This window comes from Myodes glareolus, chromosome X (assembly GCF_982192425.1).
Source record: "Myodes glareolus chromosome X, mMyoGla1.1, whole genome shotgun sequence".
Taxonomy (NCBI): Eukaryota; Metazoa; Chordata; class Mammalia; order Rodentia; family Cricetidae; genus Myodes; species Myodes glareolus.
The window spans coordinates 82,001,343-82,014,379 of record NC_142053.1 but is presented as its reverse complement, the minus strand read 5'-3'; the positions used below and the strand labels follow the sequence as shown (position 1 = coordinate 82,014,379).

At 43.2% G+C, this 13,037-nt stretch overlaps 1 protein-coding gene across 3 annotated transcripts; it reads left to right on the top strand.

Moving 5' to 3' along the window:
* Positions 1 to 809: 809 nt before the first annotated feature.
* On the top strand, positions 810 to 12,763 carry Pin4 (peptidylprolyl cis/trans isomerase, NIMA-interacting 4). 3 transcript variants are annotated; one of them, XM_048417985.3, is made up of 5 exons: positions 914 to 964; positions 2,067 to 2,145; positions 3,074 to 3,147; positions 4,346 to 4,465; positions 5,113 to 12,763. In XM_048417985.3, the coding sequence occupies exons 4-5, from the start codon at positions 4,382 to 4,384 to the stop codon at positions 5,269 to 5,271; spliced, it is 243 nt and encodes an 80-aa protein (XP_048273942.1). In that variant the 5' UTR covers positions 914 to 964; positions 2,067 to 2,145; positions 3,074 to 3,147; positions 4,346 to 4,381; the 3' UTR covers positions 5,272 to 12,763. The 3 variants fall into 3 exon arrangements, with proteins under 3 accessions (XP_048273940.1, XP_048273941.1, XP_048273942.1); XM_048417983.3 differs by lacking the exon at positions 2,067 to 2,145 and having other exon boundaries at positions 810 to 964; XM_048417984.3 differs by lacking the exon at positions 2,067 to 2,145 and having other exon boundaries at positions 867 to 940.
* Positions 12,764 to 13,037: the final 274 nt, after the last annotated feature.

The window sequence follows — 13,037 nt, the reverse complement described above, 5'->3', positions numbered from 1 at the left end:
AATCCTGTCCCTCACTGGGACCTGGGAGTCACTGTTTCAGATGTACTAGTGACTTTCCTGTGACCGTCTCCCCAGCATGGGGATTATGAGCACATACCACCATGTCCAGTATTTTACCTTGGTTCTGGGGACCAAACTCAGGTTCTCATGCTTTCATGGCAGGCACTTTACTGAGCTACATCTCCAGAGCCTGGTTTAATCTCCCTCCCCCGTTTTGTTTTGTTTTGCTTTTGACAGATTCTGGCCCAGGCAGACCTCAAACTTTTGCCTCAATCTCCCTAGTGCTAGGATTACATGTGTGTGCCACCATGCCCGGCTTTCATAATAACTTCTGCCACAGGCAATAGAATGATATAGGCTTAAAAAAATTCTGCCTTTTGCTGCAAATCATAATAATTATTATAATTATAATAAAAACGAGGAGCCACTAGGAAATATAGGCCTGTGTCGGCGAGAGGACTGGAGAAAGGGCTATCACCTCACTTCTCCCTTTTTCCTTTGTCTGGCGTCCCTAAGGCATTACTAAGAGCCCACGCCAAATAACCGCAGTAGCCTAAGGCTCGCACTGCGCACGCGCAAACGAAGCGTGGGTGGGGATGAGAGCGAACTTGGAGCTGGTGCAAACGAGGGCGTAGAAAATTAATGACGAGAACTGAGGCGGGGCTTTCTCGCCTAGCTCACCCTTCGTCTCCGCCTCTCCGCAGGGCTTCAGCTCCTTATTGGTTAAACGTCTCCGGCCCCCCGTTGGTCAAGGAACCAAAGGACTGGGTCTGCCCCAAGCTATGCCTGCCTCCGGAACCGCGGTAGAAATGGTTGATTGTGAAGCTGCTTTCAGGCATTGTTTAGGACATACTCTAGGGGCCTGAAGGGGCCTTTTTCTTGGCACCAGAAGAGTTGAGAGTTCAACCGCAAGCCTTAGAGATGCCGCCGAAGGGGAAAGGTGGTTCTGGAAAAGGGGGGAAAGGTATAGCGGTCGAGACAATCAGAGAGCGTGGGGTGGGTGAGGAGAAGGGCGGGAGTGTGTCCGGCAGCTATGGGGATCATAAGTCTGGCAGCAAGTGACTAGGGCCCCCCGAGAGCCGCTATGGTTTGTTTGGGGTTGTTCCGGTAAATCAGAAAATATAAGTGCGCGAGGGGCGCTGTGGTTCAGGGAACACATGGGGTTTCAGTGCAGGGACCATCGTGGCGCTAATAGCTGGTGGGGATGGTTCCTCGCGACCTGGAACTGCTATTTTAAGAGTTTATTACCACTAAAATTTGACCCGATTAAACGTCAGCAATAAAAGGAAGCCCACACTGTAGTCCTTACGGGTCTCTTTAACAACTGAATTATGACGTGCCCTCCCCTGACCCCCATTGAGGATGGACTCGTTTCTTGAACCACGAGTGTTGGACACCGCTGTGCTTTTAAGCTAGAAAAATAAGACGCAGCTCTTATTCTTCGTCATCCCTGGAAGTAGTGGGGAAGATAGTAGCCAGAAAGTACTGTACTGAATTCAGTACTGAGAGATAGGGATATTGTGAAGGTGGGAAGAAGGCAAGGACATAACCTGGAGTACTTCAGGCAGGCCACGATAAGCAGCCGCAGTAGGGTAAACCCTACTCGACCCAGAGAGTCCACCCCCAAAAGCACCGATGGGAAACAGCACAGTTGGTGTTGCATAGCACTGCTGAAGTAAAACTTCAAGACAGATTATCGAGTGGGGAAGTTAAAGCAGAAGACTAAATCATTGGGGGTGCTGTGTATGAAGTTAGTAAAGGTCGTGAAGGGCCAGGAAGCCCGTTAAAGAGGTCATTTCAGTAGTTCTTGGAAGAGATAGAGGTGGCCTGAACTCTTTGGTTGCGGGAACCCAGAGAAGAGACAATAAAGGGAGTGCTGTAGAGCGATGGCCCGGAGGCCCCAGAAACCAAGCTATTTTTAAAGAAAGAAATATGAGAATGGGTGAGGTGCCAGAAACATGTGCCACAGCACAGAGCGGCTGAGGCAGGGGGATCTGAGTTTGAGGTCATCTGGAGTACATAGAGCACCTGTATAAAAACAAAAACCAAAATAATTATGAAACTAGAATGATCCGCGGGGAGTGAAGGACGAGGAGAAAGGCGTTTCCCCCATTTTGGAGACCCTCTTTCGTCGTCCTTCAGCTGGTTAGTTCCTGTTCATCCATCACACATGCCCTGGCTAACTAAAATATCTGTTCGTTTCCAAATTCCCCTTCCACAAGTTTTCACCTGCTGGATTCTCGGGAAGTGATCTGTCTTTCTCATTGGAATGTGGGTTCCTTGGTGACAGCTATGAAGCCTGTTCACCTTGTAACCCTCAAGACCTGGAACTCAGGAATTATTTAGGAAGCATTTGTTCAACTGAATACTTAATCCAGGGGGTGGGTAGTTCTTAGACATCTTGGACTCTAACAGTGTGCTGCCTTTTTAAAATATATACATATATATGTATATACATATATATATATATATATATAATGCTTTTTATTTACTTTTTGAAAAGATCTTTTTTCATTATACATACCAATCCTTTCTGGCACAAAACTTAACAGTAGTAAGATGTGCTTCTAATGCTTGATAACTTGCATTATGCAAAAACTTGCCAGGAGGCCATCAGAGAGGCATTGTGGTAGACTGCAAAAATTTGGGCATAAATACATTCCTTACTTTGTAGTATCTTTATTCTTGGAGAGTTTGGGTGTTAGAATTGCCAAGTGTCAAACACTGGCACAAAAGACAGTAGAGATTATGTAACTTTATATAATGGCAGTGCTTAGTGTTCTGCCATTGGAGGGCAAGATTTGGGATGGGGTCAGGAGGATTTGGAACAGGCTTCTGGAGCTCACTCATCATGCCCACGTTCATCTCTTTGTTTTCTGTGAAGTGTTTTGTAGGGTGCATTTCCTGTTATTAGAGATGAGTCACCGAGGAAGGTAACTTGATTGTGTGACTCACTGTGTAGCCTTTTGGAGCTTGGGGATGTAATGGAAAGATCACCTTGTATTATGAGTTGGACGCATCTCAAATGTCAAAGTACATTTGAAATGAGTACCTGTCCTCTTTTTTTCTAAAGGAGGTGCCGCTTCTGGGAGTGACAGTGCTGACAAGAAGGCTCAGGGCCCTAAAGGTGGTGGCAATGCAGTAAAGGTGAGTTATCTCCCATCCCCCCTCTTTCCATGCTAAGTATTAAGGTGGCTGGTTGTGTGGATGCATAGAAAAGACTGTGAGTAACTTGTTCTTATGTAAGAGGTTTAACACTAAGGGTAAAGAAGATATAAAACTGGAAGCCAAAGACCAATCTCACTTTTTTGTTGTTTCTGGTTTTTTTTTGTTTTGTTTTGTTTTGTTTTTCAAGACAAGGTTTCTCTGTGTATCAGCCCTGGCTGTCCTGGAACTAGCTCTGTAGACCAGTCTGGTCTCAAACTCACAGAGATCCTCCTGCCTCTGCTTCCTGAGTGCTGGGATTAAAGGTGTGCTCTACTGTCCAGCTCAGTCTCACTTTTAAAAGGTAGAATTTTGGGCTGGAGAGATGGGTCAGTGGTTAAGAGCATTGCCTGCTCTTCCAAAGGTCCTGAGTTCAAATCCCAGCAACCACATGGTGGCTCACAACCATCTGTAATGAGGTCTGGTGTCCTCTTCTGGCCTGCAGACGTACACACAGACAGAATATTGTATACATAATAAATAAAGAAAAAAAAGAAAAAAAAGGTAGAATTTTCACACTTTTAGCACTGTTCTTTAAAGTGTGTTAACTTAGGGTCTGGGGTGCTAGCTCAGTCAGTAGAGTACTTCGAAAAGGACCTGTGTTTGATCCCCAGAACCCATATAAAAAGCTGGGCATAATGGCATACATTTAAAATTCCAGCACTGGCTAGGTAACCAGCCTAGCATAATTGGTGAGTTCCAGTCCAGTGAAAGGCCCTATCTCAAAAGACAAAAGGGGATTGGATGGCACCCTGGATTATCTTTTGACCTCCACACACACTTGCACACAAATTTGTTACCTTGACCATGCAAATGTGGGTGGAGATAAGTCAGCAAATAATTACTTGAAGCCCTTAACCACCCAATCCCAGAGGAATGTCTGCAGACAGAACTGTACTACTATAGCTATGTAACAAGAAGTTTCATGTTTGGGTCAGGATGCAGGAGGTTTAAAAAAATAGATTTCATTGCCTCTGCCTACAAATTCAACCATATTAATAAGATAACTTGTAGGATGTTCAGTGATATGAGTTGATCTGTTGTTTTGTAGTTACCTGGGATAATTCAGATGTGACTCTTGCACCAAGAAGAATCAGCTTTCTCCCCCAAAACACTAACTAGATATGCTTTTCCCTTGTAGGTCAGACACATTTTATGTGAAAAACATGGCAAAATCATGGAAGCCATGGAAAAGTTAAAGTCTGGAATGAGGTTCAATGAAGTGGCCACACAGTACAGTGAAGATAAAGCCAGGCAAGGGGTATGTTGCGCTTATCATTTGAGTGTTCTTTTGTCGTGCTAGGGCAGTAAGGCGGCGTGCAGAAAACCCTGAGTTTGCGTCACCACATTGCAAAAAAAATAAAAGTTTCCTACACAAAGGAAATACAAAAACAGGGATTATTTTTTTATGTTCTATCATTAAAATAGCCATATCTTTGTTTTGAGAAAAGTAGAAATGTCTAGCTTGTGGGACTAAGGATGTAGTCCCTTAGAGCATTTGTGGGGCGTGTGTGAAGCCCTAAGCTTGATCTCACCAATTCTGACTTCTGAGAAGGTGCATAAGAATCATCTGTGTAGAAGGGGAGATGGGGAAGGGGATCTGCTATGTGAGACTTGTCCTTATGAAACCAAGCACCAAGGACACAGAGTCACCTATGTCTAAATGTAGGCGTGACCTACCTTTCACAGACCACTTCAGAATACAGCCGTGTCGTGAGCACTTGTCCTCCATCCAGTCTTAGACTTCTTGCTCCCATTTGTCCCTGGTGAGACAGCTCCTACATAGCCCAGATGAATAAATACAACCCAGTGAGCCATTTTATTCATACTGGGAAAACTCTCTGAAGCTGCAATAGAACTATTCTCTTTTTAAGGTCACTTGATACCATATGCCTTTGGATTTTTCAGGGTGACCTGGGTTGGATGACCAGAGGGTCCATGGTAGGACCATTTCAAGAAGCAGCATTTGCCTTGCCTGTAAGTGGGATGGATAAGCCTGTGTTTACAGATCCACCGGTTAAGACAAAATTTGGATATCATATTATTATGGTTGAAGGAAGAAAATAAAAGCACATGAAAGACTGAATCAATGGTCTATATTTCGTTTATCTCCTTAAGTGGTATTATGAAATAATCCTCATATCCTGTGAACTGTCGTGGGTACCAATATGTTCTGCAGTCACTTTCAGTTCTCAGTTCTCAGTGATGACTCATGCAGACTCCTTTGAGTTCCCATTTTCCCTAGACTAACTTTGACCGTCAATGTGTCCCATAAATTAACTCTGAAACCATCTTCAGAGGAGTCAAATCTTAGGCCACTGAAAACTTTGGACACCTAGTAGGCGAATTAGCACATGAGAAGCATAATTCAGGTTAGTTAACTGATCTGCCAGGACAGGCATCACTAGCTCCATTGTCTTAATATGGTACATGGCAGCCAAGCAGCCATCCAATGTCAACTTTCTCCTTAAGATTATTTTTATGATTAAGGTGTCTGTGTGTTTGTGAGTGTGCATATGTGTGTAAGTGCCCATGTAGGACAAAAGGGGGCATCAGATCCCCTGGAGCTTGGTGTGCAGGTGGTTGTAAGCCCTGTCATGGGGAACAGGAAGCAAACTGGTCCTCCGCAAGTGCAGCAAACACTTTCCTGAGCCGTGCCTCCTGTTTCTCAACTTTCTCTTCAAATAAATGAGAGAAATTTATTTCTCTTTCGTCTGCCAAAGAAGGTTCTTGGGGACCTGCCACATGACTAGCAGGTTAAAGTACCTACTACCAAGTCAGATAGCCTGAATTCAGTCCCTGAGACCACATGGTAGAAGAGAACTGGTAACCATAACTTGTCCTCTGCCTTAGGGTTTCTGTTGCTGAGACAAAACACCATGAGCATAAGCAATTTGGGGAGGAAAGGGTTTCTTTTGGTTATGCTTCCATACCACACAGTCCATCCTTGAACATCAGGGCAGGAAGCTGGAGGGAGAAACTGAAGCGGAAACTATGGAGAAGTGCTAGTCGCTGGCTTGCTCCTCATGGCTTTCCCAGCCTGCTTTCTTATAGAACACAGGACCACCAGCATAGGGGTGGCATCACCCACAATGAATCAGGCCATCTCATGTCAGTCATCAATGAAAAATGCACCACAGGCTTGCCCACAGTCTGAACTAGTGGTGGTATTTTCTCAACTGAAGTTCCGTCTTCCCAAAGGACTCTAGCTTGTGTGAATTTGACATAAAACTAGCCAGCACATCCTCTGACCTCCACATGCATGCTGTAGCACAGAAGGGACGGGGCACACACACACACACACACACACACACACACACACACACTAAATGGTATAATTTAAAATTAGGGAAAAGATACTTGGCTCTCCTTTGAAGTTTTCTATACTAGACTATGCAGATATTCTTCAGTTGCTGGCTAAATGAACAGGAGTCCGCATAAAAGCACTTCCTTCATGCTCCTTGCATGCTGTCCTAGTTGGGTTTTGTTGGTTTGTTTTGTCGGATTGCTTTGTAGGCAAGTCTGTGGGACACTTCTTGATTCATGATTGATGTGGGAGGGCCCAGCCTACTGTAGGCAGTCTGGACAGGTGGTCCTGGATTATACAAGAAAGCAAACTGAGGGGTCTGGACCCTGACAGCTCAGCGGTTAAGAGAGAGCACTGACTATTCTTCCAGAGGATCTGGGTTCAATTCCCAGCATGCACTCTATTCCAATTCCATACTCTATTCTATACTCAATTCTCTAATACTCTACTACTCTCCTACTCTTGTACCCTAATTCTATACTCAATTCCAGCTCATAACTCTAACTCCAGTTACAGGGGATCAGGCCTTCTCATACATGCATAAGAAAAAACATATATGTGTTTTTGCACATAAGAAAAAAGCACATAAGAAAAAAGAAAGCAAACTGAGCAAACCATGGAAAGCAAGCCACTAAACAGTATTCCTCCATGGCTTGCTACTTCAGTTCCTGCCTTGAGTTCCTGTCCTGACTTCCCTCAGTGAAGGAGTAGAACCGGACAGCTGTAAGAGGAAATAAACTCTTTCTTTTCTCAAGTTGCTTTTGAGCATGGTGTTTTATCACAGCAATAGAAACTCTTAACTAACACATATAGATTGCATTTGGATTCTTTCCATGGCTAATATTCTATTATCTAAAGATTGTATGTGAGAGAATGTTCTATGTCATATGTGTATGTGCATGTGGAGGTTAGATCTTCTTCAGGAGCGGTTCACCTTAGTGGGCTTTGTTTGTTTTGAGACGGGGAGTAGTCTCTTACTGGCTTGGAGCTCACCAGTTCAGCTTGGCTGGCTTTATCTTCCCAACCCTGGGATTGTAAACTCTTGTTGCCACACCAGGTTCTCGGGAATGAACTTAGTCTTCATGCTTGTACAGCAAGAACTTAACTGACTGAGCTATCTCCCCACCCCAATGGTATCTATATATATAGTTTATTTTTCTTTGAGACAGGGTTTCTCTGTAGCTTTGGAGCCTGTCCTGGAACTAGCTCTTGTAGACCAGGCTGGCCTCGAACTCACAGAAATTCGCCTGCTTCTGCCCCAGAGTGCTAGGATTAAAGGCGTGCACCACCACCGCCCGACATAGTTAAGTTATATTTATTTATTTTGTTTGTGTATTTATATTTTATATATGCCATAGCAATGTGGAGGTCAGAGGACAACTTACTCATCTAGTTCTCTTTCTCTCATATGGGTCCTGGGGATCAAACTTAGGTCTTCGGGCTAGCAGCAAGTGCCTTTACTCCTGGAACCATCTCGGTAGTCCATTATGTCAATATTTAATTTTTTTTAACTGCTGTATTTATGACATATAAAAATGTGTCATGAATAAAATACCATACTGCTTTAGAAATAAAAATTTACCAACTGATTTTTTGTTTGTTTGTTTTATTGAGACAGGGTTTCTTTCTGTAGCTTTGGAACCTGTCCTGGAACTTGCTCCGTAGACCAGGCTGGCCTCGAACTCACAGAAATCCGCCTGCCTCTGCCTCCTGAGTGCTGGGATGAAAGGTGTGCACCACCACCACTCAAGAGCTCTGAATTCCTGCCATTTAGCAGACATGCCACTATGACAGAACAGTGTTCACAGAAATCTAGGTATGATGCTATGTGCTTGTAGTCCCAGAATCTTGGGGCTTAGCTTGGGGTCTTTTGAATAAAGCCAATCTAGAACTACATAGCAAGTTCTAAGCCAACCTGAGGTATAATAATAGCATTGTTCTGTCTTAACACACCAATCAGCTCAGCTAAGATGCAAAGAAAGTACTTATTGAAGTAGATTCACATACGATACTACTACCTTAAACCACTTTCATGTAGCTCAGTAGCAGAGCACTTGCTTGGAATAAGCAAGGCCATCTCCAGTCCACTCCTCACCCCCAAAGCAGTTAATAATCTCAGATACATGTTTAGAACAACGAATAACGAAAATAAACTCTGAAAACCTTGAAACTTTGAAAAGCTTTATAGTACCTGGTCTTTTCCTCAGGACATTGGCTTACTCAGTATATTGTGAATCCCTGTTGGGTGGATGTCATCCCCAAAGGGAAGTCAGAGAGCAGGAAAAGTGAACCAGCAAAACTAGATTCTATGGCTTGAGGAACAATTAAAGCTAGCCTGGGAGTAAGTAGGGAGGAATGGGCCTCTTACGCCAAGTATCTCTTTGGGAAGTTAGCCATTGACTGGTAATTACAAATCTGAAGGAGTTGATGAAGGAAACATTTGAGGAGTTTAAGGCTGAGTATGGTAACTCATCCCTTTAACCTCAGCATTTGGAAACCAAAGGTTGGATGATCTCTATGAGTTCAAGGTCAGCCTGGTCTATGTAACAAGTTCCGAGACAGCCAGGGCTACACAGAGAGACCCTGACTCGGAAAAACAAAATTGAAGGTTGACAGATTTAAACACAGCATAGTGGATACATTTAATTAAGACTTTGTTTCTTTCACCAAGGACCTCATTTATAATAAAATAATTGCAAAATAAAACCAAATTGAGATTGTACTACTTGTACTTCTCTATCTGGCAAAGCTCAAGACATTTAGCATGACTGGTGAGTGTATGAGGGGAGTGGGAATGTGAATTATAACCTCTCTGGAGAGGAATTTGGCAGAATTATCAATAATTGGCTGGAGAGCTATTGTCAGATCAGATGAGGTAAGAGGTCATTTTGACCCTGTTTCCCAGGAGACTGAGTCTAAACATACGTGTATGGGTAATTGTTCAGGAACTGAGTACGTGCATGTGTAGCTGTTAGGTCCTTGGTTCCCAGAGGAGGAGGGTAAGCCTATGGCACGGAGGCTGAAAGGGTTCAGAATTGTCAGAAATGGCTTCAGAATTGTCTTAAAGCCTTACACATAAAAATACATAAGATAGAGGACTGAAGAGTTGGCTCAGCAGTTAAGAACTCTGGCTTCTCTTTCAAAGAACCCACGTTCAATTCTCAGCACCCACACGGTAGCTCACAATTGTCTGTTACTCCAGTTCCAGGGGATCTGAAACCCTCTTCTGGCACATTGTGCACATACATGCAAAACAACCATACACACAAAAATAGATAACTTTAAAAAAATATGAGATTACAAGACTGTCGCATATGCTGAAATACAACTAGAAGTTGTATTTTTAAATTATACAAAAAGTTGTATAATTAAAATTATAGTATGTGTTGTGTGTATATTTCATAACAGCAAATAGTAGATCTAAAAACTACTTATATGGGGCTCAAAGTCAAGACCTCCCTACTGCTGGGAGGCCTGTAAAGGCCTGCATTGCCACACTCAGTTTATGGGGTGCTGGGAATCCAAGCTAGGGTCTTGTGCATGCTAGGCACACACTCTACCAACAGATCTACATCCCCAGTCCTGTTTACCTGCTTCATGAATTTTGGGGCGGGGGTTCTTGTTTTGTTTTGCTTTGAGAGGGTCTCACTATTGTAAGCCTGACTGGCCAGAAACTGTTTTGTAGATCAGCCTGGCTCAAAATTTACAGAAGTCTGGTTCCTCTGCCTTCTGAGTGCTTCAGGGATTAATGGCATGTGCCACCAGCTGGGATTTTTTTTTTGCACAGGGTTGGGGGACAAGACCTCACTGGATAGCCCGGGCTGGCCTGGCATGTTTTCCCACTACTGCCTCCTCAGCTTTAGACTTGAGACACACTAACAGGTTTAATTTTGTTCTATTTTTGAGTCAGGGTCTTATATATCCCAGTCTGGCCTTGAATTCACTACTAGCAAAGGATGACCTTGAACTTATCCTCCAGGCACATCCCAAATGCTGGGATTACAAATATGCAAAGGTGCCACCACACCAGTTACTCTTAGAAAGTGCAGAAGCTTAAGGAGAAGCTGCAGGCTACCCTGGGAGCAGTGGGGAATGCAAAGGCTCTGTGTGCCACATGCAGCTACGGAAGAGCAGGGCTCAAGCCATTGTGAGTGATATAGGGGCCAGAGCCCAGAGTGCAAATGCCTTTGCTGTCCCCTTAAATCTTGAATGTGATGTGTAGAGGCCAGAAGCTGGATCTTTGGACAAGTATTTTCCCCAGGCTTGGAGATCACGAGCAGGACCTGCTCGTTTCAGGGGACCTAGGAAACTGCTTCTGTGGAGTCACTGATAAACTCGGTAGCAAACTGAACTGGCCTTAGAGGTCAAGCCCAAGCTTCTTCCTCTAAACAGGACCTGTGTAGTTTTCTGTGTGGAGCATCTGAACGGGGACAGTGTCCTGTCCTCATTTAACAACCTTGGTGAGAATAGGTCCTCAGCAAATCTGTTAAATGACTCTGTTTCCAGAATGAAGAACTGTTTATTGAACAGTTGTCAACCAAACTGGATTCTTCTAGACCTTGGGAATACATTTTGTGCACAAAACAAAGTGAATCTCTGCATTCATGGAACCAAAGAGTGGGGTAATAGTTAATCCACAGCATTGGGGGGCCTCTTCTAGGTAGGGTTGGATGCTTTAAATAGGGAGCGAGAGCTATGAAAACTTAGTCTGTTCTTGGCTCCTGGCACACAGTTCCTAAAACCTTGAAAATCTCCTGAAAGGTGTTTGCTGATGCAATGACTGGTGGCTGGACAACCCCACCTCCAGCTTTGGGAGGGAGGCAGGCAGCCATGAGACCAAGGTTTCATTAGAGGGGTGGGAGCTGCAATTTTAGAGGACAACGTCACCTCTCCCAGTAAAATTTGCCCTCAGGTTTAGGGACATCATTTAGGGGTTGGTTATAATTGATATAGGGTTGAGGGGATGGGGGAGGTATTTTATAAGCTCAGGGGTGTTTATCATTATTAAAAAAAAAGAAAGGGATTGATTGGTAATGGGATAATATATTGGTGAGTTATTGTTTTTAGAAAATTGTATTGGCATTGATTCTTGTACATTGATATATTGAATATTGTATGAGTATGCTTCTACCTCTATTTATTGTATGTGAGTATGCTTCTACCTCTATTTGTATTGATATATATACACATATATTTACATTTCTACCTCTGATTAAGATATTGTGTACATTGTTTACATTTGGAGGTCATTGTCCTCATTCATTGCACAGTTGTTTATTCTCTTAGTCTTCAAATTAGATAGATATAAATCAAGTCATATGTTTGTCATACTTATATTTAGGCTAATCGGGTTATTTAGGTGCATAGAGATCATATTTAGTATAGATAGTATACTCTTCAACCTCTTCGAAGAGCTGTAAAAAATGGCCTTTAATCTAACTCAGAGTTCTGTAGTAGTGAGACACAATTGCTCCTGGCATCACCGCTCTACTCCCGAGAGAACGTTGAACACCAAAGACACTCAACTTGGAGCGTGTCTTCTTCCTGGCGGAACTGGCCGTTGGGCAAAGAAAAAGCCTATACCTCAAACACTGACAGAATTATTGAATATCCATAAATGGATAAAAACAGGATTGTCTTATCTTGCCAAGACAGGGTAAGAGAGTCCTAAAAGGCTCCTTGCCTTTAAAAAATGGCATGTCAGTTACATCAGGCCTTAGCCAAAGTTGGTTGACTCAACATTGCAAACGAGACTTTGGGTGTTTGCCCAGGTAATCAGTTGTCTCTTCCATTTGTTACACATTTCGGAAGTTTCTCACTTTTACTTCCAGGCTGCTTGAGTAAAATTATTTCCCTTCTCAGATCTTTGATGGAGTTAAAGATTAGATAGTTGTAGTTACCCTCTACATTATTTAGACTCCTTGAAATAGAATGTTTAGTAAAACTTTTGTTATGTTTCCTGCTTAATATTGTTTGTTGTTTGTAATTTTATATTTATTATTTGTTTCTATTATATATAGTTGTATTTGGTTTTGTTCTGTCTTATTTTAGAAAAAAGGGGGAGATGATCGGGGAGTTCAGCCAATCACATTCTGTCCGTGGGGCGTGTTGCCCTAAGGCAAAAATTTACCTATAAACCTGGTGGGTGCGCTTCCCCTTGCTCTCTCGCTTGGCTCCAGCATTCTGGACGGACTGTTGGGATTCTGGTGTAAATCTTCCTTCTGCTTATTAAAGCTGTATCTTTTGTATTAAGCTAGTCTAGTGGATCATTACCAATCGACCTCGCCCCTTCAGGTTATAGACTTAATCACTAATAACCAACTACTTAATCGAGCTTGCTTACTTATCTCATTAATCAGCCAAAAAATACCCTAACACAGACCCCAAGCACTGCATAAAACAATGGAGTTTGGGAAGGTTTAGGTTAATACACCTAGTTGCTGGGGTTGTGGTGTTGCGGGGGGGGGGGGCGGTATGTGAAAGCTCCCTGCACCCGCCTTCATAACTATACCTAATCATCCTTTCT